This window comes from Lycium barbarum, chromosome 4 (genome assembly GCF_019175385.1).
Source record: "Lycium barbarum isolate Lr01 chromosome 4, ASM1917538v2, whole genome shotgun sequence".
NCBI classification, from domain to species: Eukaryota; Viridiplantae; Streptophyta; class Magnoliopsida; order Solanales; family Solanaceae; genus Lycium; species Lycium barbarum.
Genome location: NC_083340.1, coordinates 136,304,456 through 136,325,276, shown reverse-complemented (window position 1 = coordinate 136,325,276; position 20,821 = coordinate 136,304,456). Strand labels below are relative to the sequence as shown.

Below are 20,821 nucleotides of genomic sequence, written 5' to 3'. Positions count from 1 at the left end.
TATAACAACCAAAAAAAATTCGGACACAAAGATGCTGTTATAAAGAGATTTGACTGCACTTTTTTTTTCTTTTTGAAAATCACTTCAGCCAACTTGATCTTCTTCAGCACCACAAAACACTTCAGCCAACTTGATTTTTTTTTCTATTACAACAACATACCCAATATAACTCTACCATAATTTATTGCCAATTTTTATTTTTATTTTTGAAATTTTGTGACAATTAATTGGGTATAACAATTTAAATTAGATAATATACAATATACAATATAATCAGGGTATACAAATTAAATTCTAGTCGATATTAATTTGACGATCACTATATCAAGGGTGGAGCCAAGTAGGTGGAAGGGGGTTCATTTGAACCCTCTTCGATAAAAATTACACTACATATACAAAGTTAAAGTCATTTTCTATGTATATATAGTAGATGTTGAATCTCCTTGGCTTCTTTGTGTATTTATTTCTTTATATTTTGTACCCCTAGTGAAAATTTTGGTCCCGTCATCAGCTATATCGCTTTGAACTCTACAGAGTCAAGTCATAAGTAATTAGCTAAGCCGGCCTTATATACCGCAACAATAATTTTGATCTCTAGTTCATGTTTTGGTCTTTCCAATGTATTTTCCAGCCTATAAATTATCTTATTAACTTCATATTATATCATGCACTACTCTTCGTTAAGAGCAAAATATATATACTATAGTGCTAGCTTTGTAGAAAAACATAATAAGCTTGTATCAACTATGGCTGGATCAAGTAATCAAGCAACTAAGAACTTGGCCCTATTTCTTTCTTTTCTTCTCATTGCACTGGCTGTTGAGAGCAGACAAATTGGCAGTAAGTTTGCACGGTACAAATTGTGATTTTTGAAAAGAAAAAAAAAAAGTAGTGTTCACTCCGTCAATTATGTAAATCTACATATTTCTTTTTTAGTCCGTTTAAGAACGAGTGTCCCTTTTAATTTAAACTTCTCATTTTTCCTTAATAATCTTTTTGTTTAATCATACAAATGTTATGTCATGTTTCTAAAGTTTATAGTCACACAAATGTTGTATTAAGACCACAAGTTTCAAAAGTCTTCATTTTCTTGACTCCGTGCCAACCAAATAGGTTCACATAAATTGAAAAAAGAGTATATATTTTGAGTCTCCGTCAAAGAAAAGAACAACTTTTTTTCCTTCGGACAAGATTCAACTTTTATGCAAAATTGTTAAAAATAATTCGACTCATGTTTGCAGAAACAGCGTTGCCTTCTTTTTCTAATTCTTTTATAACGGACTAATTCAATGATTAAAAATCAATCAATTGATTGATGAACTATATCTTTTAGACTATATTTAATCGACAATCTTAAATCACAATTTTAATTATATATAGTATGATTCTTTATTTTAAAACATTTTAGCTATTGAGGTAACTGTCATGTTTGAGATTTTTTTTTTCTCTTTTCAATAATGCAGTTGCTGGAACGAATGATGCTAACTTGGTCTGCAACTCGGTCTACGGAGCAGCAGTGGGTGATACCTGCTCGGGTGTAGCTGAGGGATTCAAGCTCACTACAGTAGAATTCGGTGTTTTGAACCCAAATATGAATTGCGACGAAATATTCGTGGGCCAATGGCTTTGTGTTGCTGGATCTGCTTGAACCTTCAAGTGGGCTTGGGTTTGATCAACATTAACAACATAGCCTCTCTATTTATCATTGTATCATTGACAACCTTTGCATAAATAAAGGCCCATGAATTCTTTCATGGTGTCTCCAGTTCTTCCATTATTATAGTTGTATGATTTTGTTTTTCTTTTCATGTTTCTTTGGAATATTTTGTTGGTCTAATCATCAACAAAGTCATTCAATGTCAGTTTGAACTATAAAGTCCAATTTCTTGTGATTTATTGTCGCAATTGTTGCCATTTTTGCAACAAGAACGCCAATCCATGACGCATGTTTGAATTCAGGGGCGGATTCAGTACTTCCACCTTGAATTCATCCAAATTTTAATATTTTCATTGTAAATATATACTTTTATCTAAAAATTCAAAAAAAAAAAAAATCAACAAATTCAGTACTAAAAACCCTTAATATTGAATCCATCAGATTATGAAATCCGTATATTCAAAGAATTTAACTAGAAAAGAATAAGGAGAAATTAACGGCGAAATTTTGTTTAACAAAAATAAAATTGTAAAATGGATTTGAAGGTACATCTATGAGCGTAACAAAGATTGTTAAATTCCGAAATTCTGTTTAACAAAAATAAAACTGTAAAATGGATTTGAAGGTACATCGATGAGCGTAACAAAGATTGTTAAATTCTTAATGCGAGTTTGAACTACAATAATGCTATAACTTGTCTCATGATACTCTTCTTTGTGCCGGTCAAATTTAAAATCTTGATCAAGCTTGCCTTATGAAATATAAAATTAGAATAAGAAATTTTTTCTCTAAAGTTGTCAATTTTCTGCCTCTAATTAGTAAAACAGTCCACACTTCGCGCTGCCGTGAGAAGAAATAGACATTTATTTTATTAAAGAAATACTTCAATTTATTTCTCATCTTAAACATATTAATTCTCAAAAATAAAAATATTGAAATTATTATTAGCCTTATATTGGGATGCTACAAAATTTATTAGAAACAAAAAATCAATAGGAAGACCAGCTCCTCGTACCTTTGTAAGATATTTGAAAAGTTCTCTATTGAAATCTTTTCTAAATTATTTTTTTCGGGTCAAACTGTGTTGAAATCTTATTCTTTATATATATATATATATATATATATATATATATATATATATATATATATATATATATATATATATATATTGTATTTGAAATAAAAAAGATCAAAATACAAAAATAAAAAAATTGATTAAATTATACTTGTATTGTTTCAAATTTAAAATTAATCAAATGTTGGAGTTATGCTCATCAAACTTATCTCTCATGATGACTCATACAATTAAGCTTCTTTTCTGGATACAAGTATATATATTTTGCTACATATGAAAAGATTAAAAAGAAAGCATCTTTTCCTGTTGTGAGAGTTTTTGCTCATAAATTAGTACTGAAGGTTTCCTCGTCACACGAATAAAAAAGATATGGTTAACTTTTTCGCGGATACTTAACAAGCTCAAACTTTTTTCTATTTTTGAAAGCTTTTTTATAGATCAATTCAATCTTAGCATTCAACTAAGTTGTATATTTTTTTTTTTTTTGGTAACTTACAAAACCATAGCCCAACTTTAACCCAACTGGCTATCTCAAAGTCTGGCCACCAGGAAACAAACTAATGACCAACTATTACATCACACAGACACAGAAAAAATTTAGAAACTATAGCTATGTAGCAGCTGTGCACGTCCAGGGGGAACTCTAACATTACAAACACATGCAACCTCCCTAGCTATGCTTTCCACATCTCTAAAAGACTTTTGAAAGACTCTTTGGTTCTTTTCATTCCAAATGGCATGGATGACTTCAGCAAAGACCAGCCTGAATATACAAGCTTGTTATGATTTGCCCTTGCCAGTTGCAGCAGCCCATGTCAAGTAGTGATTCCAGTCAAATACGAGGTCCCTACTTCTTTGCAACCACACCAAGATTCTGGACCAAAGTTGCAGAGTAAAGGTACAAGTGATAAAGAGGTGTTCCTTTGATTCATTATGTTGTTGACAGAGTGTACACTTTGGCTCCACTACAGTACCCCATTTAAGCAGCCTTTTAGCAGTAAGTAACCTCCCATGTAGATGAACTCACATAATAAAGATGGCTTTTGGCCTTGCAGAATTGTGAAACATAAGGCACTTCCAAGATATAGGAGGATTCCTATCAAGCAAGAGATGGTACAGCTGCCTGATAATACTCTGCCCTTTGTGAAATTCACCTTGAACTTGAGCACGAGTATCTCTAGCACAACAAATTTGCCTCAACATCCAGCAGGCCTGACCAGGAATAGGCATTACCCTAAGTAGTTGACCCTTGACATAATAAGAATGGATCCATTTAATCCAAAGTGAGTCATTTTTATTGGCCAGATCCCAGAAAATTTTAGCTATGGCAGCTTTGTTCCATACTTGTAAGTTTGACAGGTTGAGGCCACCAGAGGCTTTAGGCATGCACACTCTATCCCAAGCAACGAGAGACTTCTTTGTGACTTCATTTGCACCAGACCAAATGTAGCTTCTACAATATCCATCAATGAGCTTTAGCACCTTGGCAGGGATAACAAACAATTGAGCCCAAAATGCTTGAATACCAAACAACATTGTTTGCACTAACTGTACCCTTCCAGCATAGGATAGTTTTTTGGCAGTCCAAGATGATATTCTAGTAATGATTTTGTCTATTAGAGGTTTCCACTAAATAATGGATACTTTCCTAGTATACAAAGGAATACCAAGGTACTTAAACGGTAGGGCACCCAGTCCAAACCCAAGATGATGCATGATAGTTGTTCGAGTGCCCAAATCCACCCTACCAAAACAGACTGAGCTCTTTTGTAAGTTTTCTTGCAGACCAGAGGCCCTAGAGAAATCCATAAAACATGCATATATAGCTTTAACAGACCCCAGATCCCCTTTGGTGAATAGAAGCAAATCATTAGCAAAACTAAAATGTGTAATGCCCAATTTAGAACACTTAGGATGGTATTGGAACTCTGAGTTGCTTTGTAAGCTAGCCAAGCATCTACTAAGATATTCCATTCAAATAGTAAAAGGGAAAGGGGATACGGGATCCCCTTGCCTCAAACCTACAACATCAAAAGGGGCAGTGGGTTCACCATTGATAAGAATGGTATAGTTGACAGTCTTAACATACTCTAGTGGCCAATGGGTAAACTTATTTGGAAAACCAAGTTCCTCCAGGATTGGTTGTAAGAAATCCACTCAACAGAATCATAAGCTTTTTGAAGGTCAATTTTGATCAAGCATCTAGATGAGATATGCTTTCTAGTCAAAACTGGAAAGTTGGTTAAATCCAGAGCTAGACTATCCTGCACATCGGTCTCATTTTCCTTGTGTGGGGAATTGGTAGGGGATCTTCTCATAATGGACACTGGCCTAACCTCTTGTGGACCTTTGGGGCTGTTTGGATGGCTTTGAGCATTAACCAAAACTGCTTGTGCTGAAGAACTCACTTCAGTAGTCTCTAGAGGACTGGTGGCTTTTGGGGGGGGGGGGGGGGGGGGGTTGATGGTAACTGGTTTGCTAGGACCAGGTTGTACATCCCCATTGTCAACTTGGGGAGAGGATGGAGGTAAGGGGCCTTTATACTGCCACTCTTTACTGACCTTACGACCTCTCCTTCTTTGGGGCTTAGCCTGTTGAATTGGAGCTTTAGCTTGAGGGTCACATTTATGCCCCACTTGTAAGCATACATCATAGTAAAGAGGCTTCCAGTCAAACTCCACATCTTGCTCAAATTCCCTACCATAAGGGTCAACCACAGTAATCTCAGATGGCAGCGGTTTAGTAATATTAACATCAATCAACATCCTGGCATACAAGATTCTACTTTGCTTAGTAGTACATTCATCGGCGTATGTAGGATTCCCAATCGCACTAGCAATCATACTTAGCGATTCAGCATCCCAACAAGCCATAGGGAGATTAGTGAATTTTACCCATAAAGGAAGCACTGTAGGGAACTCAACACTGAAATCAAACGTAGCAGTCCATGGTTTTAGAATCAAAGGTTTGTTATTAATGGTATATGGCCCAGCTAAGAGTACATCTTGCATATCACACTCAGTTTGAAACTTAATAACATAATACCTCTCTTCATGAAAGTACAAAAAAGGTTCAACAACATCAGTCCAAGTTGAAGTTATGTACCTATATATGGCATTATACCCCGGGGTTTCACCAATGAAATACGCAATTAGGGCACATTTCCACTTACTCTCTTCCCTGTCATAAGCTTCTTTATTCAGGCGCACAACTGGTTTCTCATCAACTAATTAGGGGGGGGGGGGGATATAACTAAGAACAAGTCCATTAGCAGCTGACCTATTTTTGTGAAAGAGATTTTTCCATGTTCGAGCCGGTAACAGAGCTACTTGGTCCAAATCAACCGCAGGAACAGTCTCTATACTCCGCACATTTGAAGTTGTCCCTTCATAGTGGATTGATGGTGGAGCTGACCCATGAGAACCCAGATGGGGGGAGCTCAAATCAAGTCGTTTCTGAGCTGCCGGGGTCATTGACGGCGACCCAACCTCATTGCTAGTGACAACCCTCCTCTCCGACCCTGGTACTGAACCTTTCTTCGGCGTATTGGCCATGGATTCAACCCCATCGGCCACATAAACTCGAGTTCCGACGGAGCTACCAAACGTTGCAATAGGAACCTTGCTCGGCCTCCCACGAGCACGTCCCTGTCCATTCCCTTGTTGTACTGCGACTTTGCCTTTCTTCCCTTTGCCTCTAGCCATGGCTATTCACAACGGCGTGCATTTAACTAACGTGCGCCGAGAGCCATCGAAGAGAGAGATTTTTTTTTTGTTACTTTATTTGTATTTGTTACTAAGTTGTATATTGAATAATATGTTTCGTATTTAAGTTATATACACCAACTTACAATGTTGTACTTGAAGAGTTAATTACTATTTTAAGTAGTAATAAATATATTTGATAGTATAAAAAATCTATACAGCGTTTGGACATGAATTAATTAATATTTAAAAAGGACAGTATTTAAACTAAAGTTATTAAAAACAATATTTGCAAGTTGAAGACTCATTATTTTAACAAGCAAAATCTGTCATTCTACTCTTGTCCTTGTCATCTTTATTGTTTCAAATAATAAGTTATTATAAACATTTTTCCCCACGGAATATCCGAATAAAAGGCAGGGTTCTTAATTAATTCTTTTCAACATTCAATAGTGTACCGATTCAAAATTAGGAAAAAAAAACTGTAAAAGCTAATGGTACACTAACAAACAACGTCAGTTTACAAAATCAAATTTCAAAAGGATCAAAGATTTCAATAATTTCCTCAATAGATCCCTCAAATTTCGATCCCCAAGACTTGCTGATGCAGAGGATAATATCAATTACATGGGATTATTTGAATCATATAACACACAATTATCTTAGCAGTTATTCAACACCAATATGGGCAACTATAGTTAGCTGGATTATTCGTAATCCTTACTCTTACACTTTCTATGTATCTCCTCTTCGAACACCTTTCTGTTTACAAAAATCCCGAGGTTATTTTCTCTCCCTTTTTTACTGTTTTCTTTCATTTTCTGTTTATTGCAATACTGGTTTTCTATATTTGTTTGTACTCATTCCATTTACTTTTACTTGTCCACTATATACTTTGCACGCACCTTAAACAAATAATAAATGAAGTGCATATTTTACCATAATACTCATATTAGTCGCAGTGGCGGAGCCAGAATTTTAACAAAGGGGGTTCAAAAATATAAAAAAACAGACAAACGAAGAAGCCAAGGGGGTTCAACGTCTACTATATATACATAAAAAATAATTTTCACCTTGTATATACAGTGTAATTTTCGACGATGAACCCCCTTGGCTCTTACTAGCTCCGCCAATTTAGTTGGTGTAAGACTTCTTAGTGAATTTGGGAAAAGATTTGGAATGAGTAATTAATGTTAAGAATAAAACAGAAAAAAAAAATTCTCTTTAGGAAAGTGGACGAAAAGTAAAAATTTATTTTTGGAATAGTGGACAAGTAAAAGGGAACGGAAGGAGTATGTATTTTACTACTTACGTCCATTTTTACTTGTCCAATATACAAAAAATATATGTCCACGTTTACTTGTCAAATTTTGAAAAATCAAGAGATAATTTATCATTTCATACCTATTTTACCCCTATTATTAATTATTGGGTAGGAAACTTGAATTGTTAGTGGTTGAATAACTTTTAACATATGTTTGATTGATTTCAATTATTTAGATGATTTATAGTATTTAGGAGTAATTTAGTAAAATTATCTTTTTATTTATTGCTTCTTAAGGTTGTGGTGTTGACAAACAAAAATAGACAGAGGTATTAACTTTTTTCTTTGAATGGCAGGAACAAAAGTTTTTGATTGGAGTGATATTGATGGTGCCTTGTTATGCTATTGAATCAGTGAGTTTTCTTTTCCTTTTTTTTTTTTTTTTTTTTTTAAAGTTATCCTGGTTTATATGAGTTGGAATGAGCAGAAAGGCAAAATCTTTCTTCAAGTACCAAATTGAAAAATTAACGAGTTGTCACGATCACTTATTAATATCAATACCAATGATAGTGACAAAGCTCGGTCTGTCCTCGTTCCTTTGAGGAGGCAAAATGAACTATAGAGGTCAGGAGCGGAGCCAGGATTTTTAGTTTATGCATGTTGGATCATAATTTATTTGTTTATTGGGTTTTGGATATATTATTTATATGTATCATATGATTTTTTAACACAAATACAAAGTTTGAGACAAAGTTACTGGATTTTGCCGAACTCGTAGCTAGAGGTGTGGCTCCACCCCTGATAGAGGTTTATAAATAAAAAGTAATGAAAGGGGAAAAAGAGGGAGAATAATCTTATTGCTCAGGTTCATTAGTATCTCATGTCGAAAAGAAATAAACAATAGAACTTCGGAGAACAGGAGGAAGAGATATGTTAGTAGACTTCAGGTTGGTAGCTAGTTGAAGGTGGTAACACCGTTAGAAAAAAGTGAATGTAATATGAACATACAAAATGTCTAACATTTATAGAGGTACATATCATATCACAGTAGAGAGAACACAAATTTGAAAGCGAATAGAGCATACTTTCCTCAATTTCGTAAGAAGTAACATTTGTCAATTTTCGAGGTTTTTATCTCTGTGTATATCAGACATTGACATTCCACGGTAAGGGCCTTCACTTTCTAGCTCCATCAAACTGAAATGAAAAAAGGAGAGACGGTTTAGTTATGGATATTCAAAGTTGATATTTATGATATTTGTTTCACAAATTTGTTATAATCTACTACACTAAGTTAAACACAGAGCATAGGCAACCATTTTTATTGAAGATCTCAGTCCGTTTTGAGGAGTTTACCTGGTTGATTCTCTGATATGGCTTATTTTTCAGTTTGTGTCATTGGTAAATCCAGCGATTACTGTTGAAATCGGGATACTACGTGATTGCTATGAATCCTTTGCCATGTACTGCTTTAGGAGGTATCTTGTTGCGTGTTTAGGTATGGATATTTTCTGTGTTAAGTTTGATTACTTGGTCACTTCCATCTAATGTAAGATTCAGGAAAGTAATCCAACTAGCCGTCCTGCCTAAAGAAAGAATTTTTGTCCTTGTTTTGCAACTTGAGGAGATCTGATAGCTGTGAATTGTACTTCTCCTATTCATCAGTAGATTTCTTCTTATACACACACATGCTCACGTGTTTCTTATTGGTATGACAACTGAAGTTTGACTGCCTAATATAAAGAGCTGGTCTGCTTATTTGTTAAGTGGTATTCCAAAGTGCCCTGCACTGTAAAAATGCTAACTAAAGTTTGCAAAGCTTAAATTGGTCCCGGTTTGATTTTACTAGTCACTTACGCCACTGGTCACCAGAAAAATGTCTCCAAAATCTCTTATATGAACTCATCAATTATGTGTCTTTCTTCCTATCTGTTCATTTTCTTTTTATCCTTTTTTTTGAGCCGAGGATCTATCAGAACAACTTCTCTACCTTCAAAGGTAGGGGTAAGGTCAGCGTACAGTCCACCCTCCCCCATATCCCACTTTTGAGATTACACTGAGTATGTGGTTGTTGTATTATAATTAGATGTTCAAATTTAATTAATTCTTTATTTAACATAAATTTTAATATATTAGTTAATTTTTCTATGTGTTCTATATCAATCATATATAATTTTAAAAAATCTTTTAAATAATGATTAATAATATTGACATGTTTTCATATGTTATAAAATATCGAATAATAGTCATAAAAGAGACAAGATCCCCTTCTTGTAAATGAATTACTATTTTTCCTATATTTTAGGAAAAATATATTTTTATATAAAATTGAATTTTCATAATTTCTAGAACAACCATGATATTGGTAATCGAATAACAATATATTCATCTATTAAATTTAGAGACAAAGATACTATCTCTAAAACTTGTAATAGATTGTAGCACAAAACTTAGCGACAAAATTTATTTTTCGTCACAAACCCGCCACTATGTTCATATAATTTTTTATTTATTTATTGAAGATTATATTTTTCATTTCAATCTTTTTTAATTAATTCTTTAATTTTTATACAATTACTATTTTTCCTGTATTTTAGGAAAAATCTATTCTTACATAAAATTGAATTTTTATAATTTCAAGAACAACCATATCATGATGTTGGAAATCGAAGATAGATTTATTCATCTATGAATTTTCTTACAACCCAATGTATTCATCTATTAATCGAATAGTAATATATTCATCTATTAATTATAGCGATAGATCTAGATACTACATCTAAATCTTGTAATAGATGTTAGCACAAAAATTAGCGACAAAATTTATTTTTCATCTCAAACCCGCCACTATTTTCATATTCTTTTTTTCTTTATTGAAGATTATATTTTGCATTTCAATCTTTGTTAATTATTTCTTTAATTTCTACACAATTACTATTTTTTCCTATATTTTAGGAAAAATCTATTATTATACAAAATTGAATTTTCATAATTTCTGGAACGACCATGATGTTGGTAATCAAACAAAGATTATTTCATGTATGAATTTTTTTACCACCCAATTTATTCATCTATTAATTGAATAATAATATATTCATCTATTAATTTTAGCGGTAGATATACTATCTCTAGATCTTTTAATAGATGTTAGCACACATATTAGTGATTTTTGTTATTTTTTTACACATTTGCTAATGTGTATTGATATTTGTTACTGCATTTTTGTACATTTGCTATTTTGCCGTCCCTTTTTCTTTCCTAAGTTTCTTCATCGGTTACATTTCTTTTGAGTCGAGGGTCTATCGGAAACAGCCTCTCTATCCCAAAGATAGAGGTAAGGTCTGCGTACATTTTACCCTCCCAGACCCACTTGTGAGATTACAGTGGGTATGTTGTCGTTGTTGTTTTTGTAATCTTTGTTAATAATTCTTTAATTTGTACATAATTACTATTTTCCCTATATTTTAGGAAAAATCTATTTTTATATAAAATTGAATTTTCATAATTTCCAGAACAACCATAATATTGGTAATTGAATAAAAATATGTTCATTTATGAATTCTCTTACGACCCAATTTATTCATCTATTAATCTAATAATAATATATTCATCTATTAATTTTAGCGATAGAGATACTGTCTCTAGATCTTTTAATAGATGTTAGCACACATGTTAGTGAAAAAAATTATTTTTCATCTCAAACCCGTCACTATTTCCATATACTTATTTTCTTTAGTGAAGATTATATTTTGCATTTCAATATTTGTTAATAATTCTTTAATATGTACACAACTACTATTTTCCCTATATTTTAGGAAAAATCTATTTTTATAAAAAATTGAATTTTCATAATTTCTAGAACAACCATGATATTGGTAATCGAATAAAAACATATTCATCTATTAATTTACGACCCAATTTATTGTGGTTTAAAATATTACTATCGCAATGGTAACCTCGAGTGTACGATATAAAAGTTATAGTTAACTATGAAAGTTTATTGTAGTTTTGATGTTGTTGACTATATAGTTTGTCATGATAAATATTAATTGTACCTATTAAACCATTTAATTCCACCTTTTTATAACTTAAAGTAAAACTATTTATTTAGCTACAAGGTTTTATTTTAATAATTTAATGTGGTTAAAAGATTACTATTGCTACGATAAATTTCAAATCGAGTTAAATTAGTAATTAGCTACGAAATTTTATTATTGTAATAGATTCATGGCTATATCATTTCTTCAAGAAATAATTGTAATTATTAATCCAATTGTTGCCGCATATATTTAGTACTTCAAGCAAATACATTTATTCAGCAACAATATTCTATTACAAATCTTTTTTTTTTGTTGGCTAAAATATTACTTTTGCTACAGTATATTTTAACTCGTGACAAAAACTAATAATTTAGCTACAACATCTTATCATAGCAACAAATCCATGGTTATATCATTTCGTCAATTCAAATAACTGTAGTTATTAAGTTAAGTATTGCCATAACTTTTTATAACTTGAAGCAGAAGTATTATTTAGTTACAACATTTTGTTTCAAATAATTTTATTGTGGCTAAAAGGTTACTATTGCTATGGTTACTTTTGACGCGTAGCAAAAACATATGATTAGCTACAAATTTTATCGTAGCAATAAATTTGTAGCTATTTAGGTTAGGTTATTATTGCCACGGTAATTTTTGGCGCGTAGGAAAAACTTATGATATAGCTACAAAATTTTAGTGTAGCAATCAGTTTGTAGCTATTTAGGTTATTATTGCCACGGTTACTTTTGGCGCGTAGCAAAAGCTTATGATTAGCTACAAAATTTTATTGTAGCAATAAATTTGTAGCTATTTAGGTTATTATTGCCACAATTACGTTTGGCAAGTAGCAAAAGCTTATGATCAACTACAAAATTTTATTGTAGCAATAAATTTGTAGCTATTTAAGTTAGTGTTGCCACAATAATTAGCAATTGTAGCAAAAATAAGGAATTAGCCTTGCCAATATTATTTTTGTGGCTAAAAAATTTTACGAATTTATAAATAGCTACGAAAGTTTTATTTTTGTGACAATTACTAAGTACTAGCCACAATTTTTAAATCTGTAACTAAGATTTCGTAGCAATAGATGCTTTATGTTGTAGTGAGGGCGCTTTTATATTTTGTATTCATAGTATGCACTGCTGCTACTAGTTATCCCTGGTGACCGTCAAAGTACGTAGTCACTAATGTTTGTTTTAGCCTACATCACTCTCAAATGGAGTAATGAATCTTTTCCGTTTTAGTACGGACACGGAATATTTCGTGCACCGAATAGAGTAGCTTTTAGGCGACGTAGTAATATAGTTTAATTTGTCGTTGATATTTAAATTGTAAACAAGTTTTAATTAAAAACTGAGAGTTTTGCCTTTTGAAGTTCCTACTCTCCTCGCCTGTTTGATTTAATTTAGACATTTTCAAAACCTATTCATGCAAACTCTTGCCAAGTGCCAAGTAAACTTGCTTTGAAATAACACACCATGATCAATGGACACTAAGGAGGACTGTTGGCTCAAAGATTGGTGAGAAGTTGGGCGAGGAACATATTCATAAACTTGCTTTACAGATCATCCCAGTAATCATATGTTGTGATTTATGAAAGAGTTGGACTTCCTGCAAATATGCTGAAAGTAAGAAGATGAATATCATTAGAATAGAACATCAAATACACTGGAACATCAAGGCTGCATTAAATATGGCATTAAGTATTGCTAGAAGTTTTATGGTACCGTATCTGTTAAAAAATAAGAATTAGAGGTATATAAATTATGCAGCAAAAACACCAGAATCGTAACTAATATTACATTTAGTGATGAATTTTTATTAGCTACCAGTTATTTAGTAACCTATTGACGATAAACATCTTAATCAATTTCAGTTTTTTTGTAGACCTATATTTTCTCTTACTACCAATTACTAAATTAGAATGGTGAATTATCTGTTAAAAGTGCATTGGAATATGTCAAGCACAAAGGTTACTCGCGTATATATTTCTTTTGCTAATTTTAGCTCTTGTTTAAAGTTCCATTTTACTGTAAGTGACTGCAGTAAATTTCATTTTGAGTAGTTCAATATCCATTTTCTTTGGTCATTCTCAAAAATTCATTTGAAAACGGCATCTCTAATTTGAGTCTTGACACTTTTATCAGTACTCAAATTCAATCTTATTTCTTGCAAACGCCTATCTTATATGTATAATGTAAATTTTTCAAGAAAACTTTGTTATCTTTGAACAATATCTGCTTTTTAGTAATAGCTGCACATTCAATCGGGGTGTCAAATGAATTACCCACATTTCTTATTATGATGTGTTAAGTTTTGTTGAGTTGTTAATTATTACGTTCTATCCGTAGTTTGTTTCAATGTTTTATCCATCGTGTGTAAAGTTTAAGCTTCCCCTTGTGGTTAGTCATTTTGACTTATTAATTGTTATTATTATTTTATACACAGCAGCAATGCTATACACCTTGAATTTTCTTTTTTCTCACAGTAGTCTGTGGTTCAGAATATTCCCAAAAGGTAAACGAACATGATCTTTCAGTTGATTTTATTCATTTTTATTAATAAATTGCATGAACTTAGATCAATTAGTAATGATCTTTTTGTATATATGAACTTATTCAACCTAATCAATTTGTCCATTTAAATTTATCCAAGTGTAATAAGAAGATAGCTAGGTAAAGTACAAAATACTTCAAGAATGTTTATTACTAGTTAATAAGATTAGAAAATTTACTGTGAAGGCGAAAGAAAATGGCCAAGAATGAAGGAGGGCATTAATGGAGGGTTGGAGGAGAGAAAAGAATATGGAAAAAGGAAAAAAAATGAAAAATAAAAATATTCCATTGACTCGTGTCTTTGGATTCGTGTACAAAGTAATTCGCGGTCTAGAATGTACAACACTCTTTGTGCCGCATAAGATGCGTGTGTTTTTCAACTGCACTTTTACTTGAATTTAGGTGTTCAATAGGTATAACCTTTAATTTAGGCGTCTAAATGAAAAAAAAAAATGGACATGTTTTCGTATATGTATTATTAAGCATTAATTTAACTCTCTAGACTCATGTCATAAGCAGCCGAGAGTCTATCGAAACGGTCTCTTTAATTCCATGGTAAGAGTATCTGGATACAGTACTCTTACCTTCCCTAGATTCAAGTGTGAAATTGCATTGGGTATGTTGTTGTTATTGTTGAGACTCATGTCTAACTAGCTAATAAGCCCCGCCTTGTTACCGCAACAATAATTTTGATATCTAGTTCATCTTTTGGTCTTTCCAATGTGCTTTCTAGGCTATAAATATATTCACCAACTTCATGTAAAATACACTCTGCGAGCTCCATCAAGAGACTAGAAATTAAGAAAAGCTAAAACTAAAGCTTGTAGAAAACATATACTGGTAATTAAGTTGATAGATCAATTATGGCTGGAAGCAGTAATCAATTAGCAGCCAAGAAGTTTCATTTGGCCCTATTTCTTTCTTTTCTTCTCATTGTAGTGGCAGTTGAGAGTAGACAAATTGGAAGTAAGTTTGCATACTTTAAATTGGGATTTCTGAAGAGAAGCGGATCGAGAATTTTGAACTTGATAGCTTCAACCTTATAAAATTTTTAGCAAACACTGAGCTCACTGTAGTTGTGCAATTATGAATTTAGCATATAGTAGTATCTTTTAAAAGTATATTATTTTTTACATATATATATTCATATTTCGTGTCGAAAATATTGGATGGGTCGAACTTGTGGCTAATAAGCTACATCCGCCACTATTTTGGGAAACTACTATATTGACCAGTTTAATTATTGAAATTGTTTTAGTTGTCTAGTATGCAAGGGGAAGATCTACTCAGTAGTGGAGCTAGAGTTTTCACTAAGGGAGTTGAAACTATAAAAAGACGTAAATACATGAAGATGTCAAAGAGATTCAACATATAGTATATACATAATATATAAAATATTTAACACTTCAACAATATAATGTTCTGGCGAATGAGTGTCCCCTGACTCCCCATGGTCAAAGGTTGCTCCTGCCACTATCTACGCCATACATTATGGGTTCGGGAGATTTAGTAGTTTTGGCCCAAACTATGTATTTTTGTTAGAAATTCACTTAATATTTATAAATCAATCTCAAACCTAATTGTTGTCCTCTCCTAAAATCCCAAACCATAAACTTAAAAGGGAAAAGGGTAAAAAATACCTCTCTACTTTGAAAAAAGGCTAAAAATATCTTCCGAACTTATTTTGGGTAAAAAATACCCCTCTCATCCTTAAAGTTTTCAAATATACCCCTGTCTTGACGGAAATTATCCCCCAAAATAATCCAAAATCATTTTTTAAATCCGCTCCATCATTTAAACCCGACCCAACTAAATAATAACCCATAAGATCCTCTTATTCCCCCAATTCCCTCAAACTTCAAACCTACGTATTGAGGGAATAAGGGGATCTCATGGGTTATTATTTTGTTGGGTCGGGTTTAAATGATGGAGCGGGTTTAAAAAATGATTTCAGGTTATTTTGAGAGATAATTTCCGTCAAGACAGGGGTATGTTTGAAAACTTTAAGGATGGGAGGGGTATTTTTGACCCAAAATAAGTTCAGAGGATATTTTAGCCCTTTTTTCAAAGTAGAAGGGTATTTTGACCCTTTTCCCAACTTAAAATCCTGAATACGACTCAGCTAGTTTTTTTTTTTTTTTTTAAGTAGTTCGTTTTTTATGTAGTTGTACATGTTTGAACGCTTAATTGTGTTTTTCTTTTATCCATGATGCAGTTACGGGAAAGAGTAATGCTACTCCTGTCTGCAACTCGACCTACGGAGCAGAATTGGGTGATACTTGTTTTGATGTAGCTCAGAAATTCAAGCTCACTGCGGTAGAATTTGGTGCTTTGAACCCAAATCTCAATTGCGGTAACATATTCGTAGGTCATTGGCTTTGTGTTGATGGACTTACTTTCAAGTAAGCTGAGGTCTTATCATCATGAGCAACTGAGTCTCTATATTATTCAATAAAGTTAGCATAAATATTTCATGGTGTCGCCCCCAAAATGGGTACCGAATCGAGTAGAAAAACCACCAAAAAAAAATAATAATAATAAAAAATAAAAATAAAATAAAAAAAGCTCTTATGATTTCCTTTTGTGATCATGCTATTTTAGCAACAAGGAGCACTTGTTGAGTTATTTCTTTAGTATGCTTCAGTTGGTGCTATATGTTAGTGCTATGTATGATCTTTAAAGCAATACACATCAAGTGAAATGACAATAAGCTTTTACAAATTTTGTTTGACAATTAGTGGAAGGAAGCCCTACGTGATGATAAAATTGTCTCTAAATTCGCGCCATGAAATCAATCATTAATGTTTGCGTTAGTGTAGACTGTCTACGTTACAACCTTCTTTGGGTGTGATCCTTCCTTGAACCCTGCATAATAATTTAATACTTTATGCATTGAGTTGCCTTTTTTTATCGACAATTGAACTACGTCTACATCTTATGATCCCTCTCATGCACTTAATACCAAAAGGACCAGAGGGACCTTGCCAAGTAAGTATTGAACTTGAGCGAAATTCAAATATACAAGGAACATAACCATGGCCTTACTTGTTTTCCCTTTTTATTATTGATATAGATCGAGTGTTGCATTAAAATTAATTTTGAATACTTAAATGTGAATTGACGCTTTAAGTGTAAATTCACCATACATTTAAGCGTAACAAAGATGGTAAAAAGAATTTCCCTTAAACCTAAGGATCAATCCTCATCCACATTTAACGAAAACCTTCTAAAACTAATTTTCAGTTTCAGGATCAAACCTTCATTATTCATGATTCTTCTCCCTTTAATCGGGTTCATTTATCATTAAAAAAAAATACAAGTACGAAATAATATTAGAACGGTGTTATAAAATAAAACTATGAAGTAAATACACAGAAGAAATATGTAGAGAGAATATGTAGAGAGATATCAGATTATATTACTTCTTTTCTTTCAACATTGCATCTGTGCATCCTATTTATAGGAGCAACATACAAAGGAGATATTTTGGGATATTTGGGATATTTGGGATATTTTGGGATATTTCCAAATTAATGGATATCCACTAGTTGGATATTTATAACACTCCCCCTTGGATGTCCATTAATAGATGATGTACCTCGTTAAAACCTTATTAAAAAAAAACCCTGTGAGAAAAAGTCCTAATGAAGGAAAAAGAGTGCACATATCTAGAAATACGCTTTGAGAGTTGCCTCATTAAAAACCCTACCAAGAAAACCCAATGGGACAAAACTTGGTTAAGGAAAAAAGAGTACAACACGTATTTCACTCCCCCTGACGAAGACCAAGATTCAGATGTCGGAGTCTTCGCATTTCAATCTTGAATATCATCTTCTCAAGGGTTGAAGTTGGCAAAGATTTAGTGAACAAATCTGCAGGATTATCACTTGAACGGATTTGTTGCACATCAATATCACCATTCTTCTGGAGATCATGTGTGAAAAATAACTTTGGTGAAATGTGCTTAGTTCTATCTCCTTTTATGAAACCTCCTTTTAATTGAGCTATGCATGCAACATTATCTTCATATAATACTGTGGGTATTTTTGTATCACACTTCAAGCCACATCTTTCTCTGATGAAATGTATCACTGATCTCAACCACACACATTCTCTACTTGCTTCATGAATAGCGATTATCTCAGCATGATTTGAAGAAGTAGCAACAATGGACTGCTTGGTCGATCGCCATGATATAGCAGTACCTCCGCATGTAAACAGATAGTCCGTTTGAGATCGAGCTTTATGTGGATCAGATAAATAACCTGCATCTACATAACCAACAAGATCTGTACTACCTTTGTTAGTATAAAACAGACCCATATCGCTAGTTCCCTTCAGATATCGCAATATATACTTAATCCCGTTCCAATGCCTCCGTGTAGGAGAAGAGCTATATCTTGCTAGCAAATTAACTATGTCAGGTCTTGTAGCATTAGCAAGATACATAAGTGCACCTATTGCACTAAGATATGGTACTTCAGGACCAAGTAGCTCTTCGTTTTCTTCCTGAGGTCGGAACGGATCTTTGCTCACTTTAAGTGAGCGAACAACCATAGGAGTATTTAAAGGATGCGCATTGTCCATGTAAAACCGATTTAAAACTTTCTCAGTATAGGCAGATTGATGGATAAAGATCCCTTTTGCGAAATGTTCAATTTGCAGACCAAGACAGAGTTTTGTCTTTCCGAGATCTTTCATCTCAAATTCTTTCTTCAAATATTCAATCGCCTTTTGGAGCTCTTCTGGAGTTCCAATGAGGTTTATGTCATCAACATAAACAGCAAGTATAATGAACCCTGATTTTGTTTTCTTAATAAAAACACATGGACAAATGGCATCATTTATATATCCTTCATTTATCAAGTACTCACTTAGGCGATTATACCACATACGCCCTGATTGTTTTAAACCATATAATGATCTCTGTAATCTGATTGAATACATTTTCCGAGACTTTAAACCAAATGCTTCAGGCATTTTATATCCTTCAGGAATTTTCATATAAATTTCATCAAGTAGGCCACATAGGCCGTGACAGCATCCATCAGTATAAATAATGTGACATCTTCTGTTGTTTGGATTGCTGGCCCAATAAACATTACGTTTACCAAGATGGATCATTTTACTTGATAATTATTCTACGTCAACATGATTTAAGAGACGTAGAAATCAAATCCTCACAACCTTATACAATATTGCGCGCTATATTGTATATTGTCGACAAGATATTGTATCGGTTCGCAATTCGACATAACTTATTGATATCTCATCACTTCATTATTTTCAGGTACCTGAACCTCCTATAAGGTTTATGAAGTGTTATGTCGTAGATCTTCAAGAGCACATTGCCTCCTTATTATGATAATTTGCTCCTCCCCTTTTCAAGGATTATTATATTTGGAACCGATTGGTCTATCATGCTCCATGCACGCTGTAGACTTTGTCCTTCAGGGACATTAAGAGCATTTTGCAGATGAAATATGAAATAGTTGGGTCAGCAAATGCTTCCAGCATTTGACTTGAATTATCTGAGGATCATACTGATGATAATTCACAACATATTTCTTAGCTGCTTATTCTCTCCCCCTTATTTTAGTGACATATGTCCCCATTTTCTTTGAAAAAATTCATCTGTGTGCATCATGGTATATCCATTAATCATGTACCGCACATCAAATGCTAAAAGATGGAAATATCTAGTTCCTGACCCTGAACCAAATATGAGGGGAGAATTTATCAAAATTTATTGATCTGAAGCATACAAGTGCTGTTGTATGCAATATATCATATCTCAGACCAACATCTGAAACTCTGTTCTCATAAGCAATGGTTTAGCTGTATTATGGAGGCATCCAATGTCAAACCAACTTAGATATAAATCAGCATTATCAAGATGATTGTCTTGATTACATATTCTGAAAATTGTGCTTCCAACTCAATTATTTTGAGCAAGCAACTTTGTAAATGTCAAACTGCCAGTTGACAATAAACATACATGTGACTGTCTTAAATAGATGCATCTATTTAAGACATCACATTGCAGGTGAAGGGGCCCACATTCACCTTTTATATTTTTCAGAATTTTGGGGATTCAGTCCCAACATTAGCTGGTGTAATCAACTTATCATGAGAACAAGCAACACAAACAAATTCTTGAAGAATCTTCTAGTTCTTCAATATGTTTTTTAATACTCAATTAACACATCAGATTTAAATCAGGACGATCAAAATGGTCTTGTCAACTGATAAAATTATCTGTACCCGTAAACTTCAAGTTTACTATGACGAGTGCTATTTCCTTTAATAAACTTCTGGTTTACTATTGCATGAAATTTTATGTCAAAACTTCTGATTTATTGTGACATGCGATCTCATCATGCTCGGGTAACGCTTTACACACGTGACCCTACCCGTAATAAGTGGGAGATATTCAATCTTCCAATCATCTGTAATCTCAATATGATGACCATTTTTCTCGCTAGTAAACTTCAGGTTTACTATAATTTATTTTCCGATCGAAATA

General features: G+C 33.0%; 1 protein-coding gene across 1 annotated transcript; it reads left to right on the top strand.

Moving 5' to 3' along the window:
* Window positions 1-6,900: 6,900 nt before the first annotated feature.
* LOC132638660 (protein LAZ1-like) lies at window positions 6,901-9,606 on the top strand. The gene is made up of 3 exons (XM_060355467.1): window positions 6,901-7,218; window positions 8,057-8,113; window positions 9,090-9,606. The coding sequence occupies exons 1-3, from the start codon at window positions 7,174-7,176 to the stop codon at window positions 9,246-9,248; spliced, it is 261 nt and encodes an 86-aa protein (XP_060211450.1). The 5' UTR covers window positions 6,901-7,173; the 3' UTR covers window positions 9,249-9,606.
* The last annotated feature ends 11,215 nt before the right edge of the window (window positions 9,607-20,821 follow it).

What these genes read in the sequence shown, in the direction of transcription:
- LOC132638660 (XM_060355467.1), top strand. Translation starts at nt 7,174, where the DNA reads ATGTATCTCCTCTTCGAACACCTTTCTGTTTACAAAAATCCCGAG. An exon ending in CTGTTTACAAAAATCCCGAG is followed by an intron (nt 7,219 to 8,056) that starts GTTATTTTCTCT and finishes TTTGAATGGCAG; the next exon opens with GAACAAAAGTTTTTGATTGG. An exon ending in CTTGTTATGCTATTGAATCA is followed by an intron (nt 8,114 to 9,089) that starts GTGAGTTTTCTT and finishes CTTATTTTTCAG; the next exon opens with TTTGTGTCATTGGTAAATCC.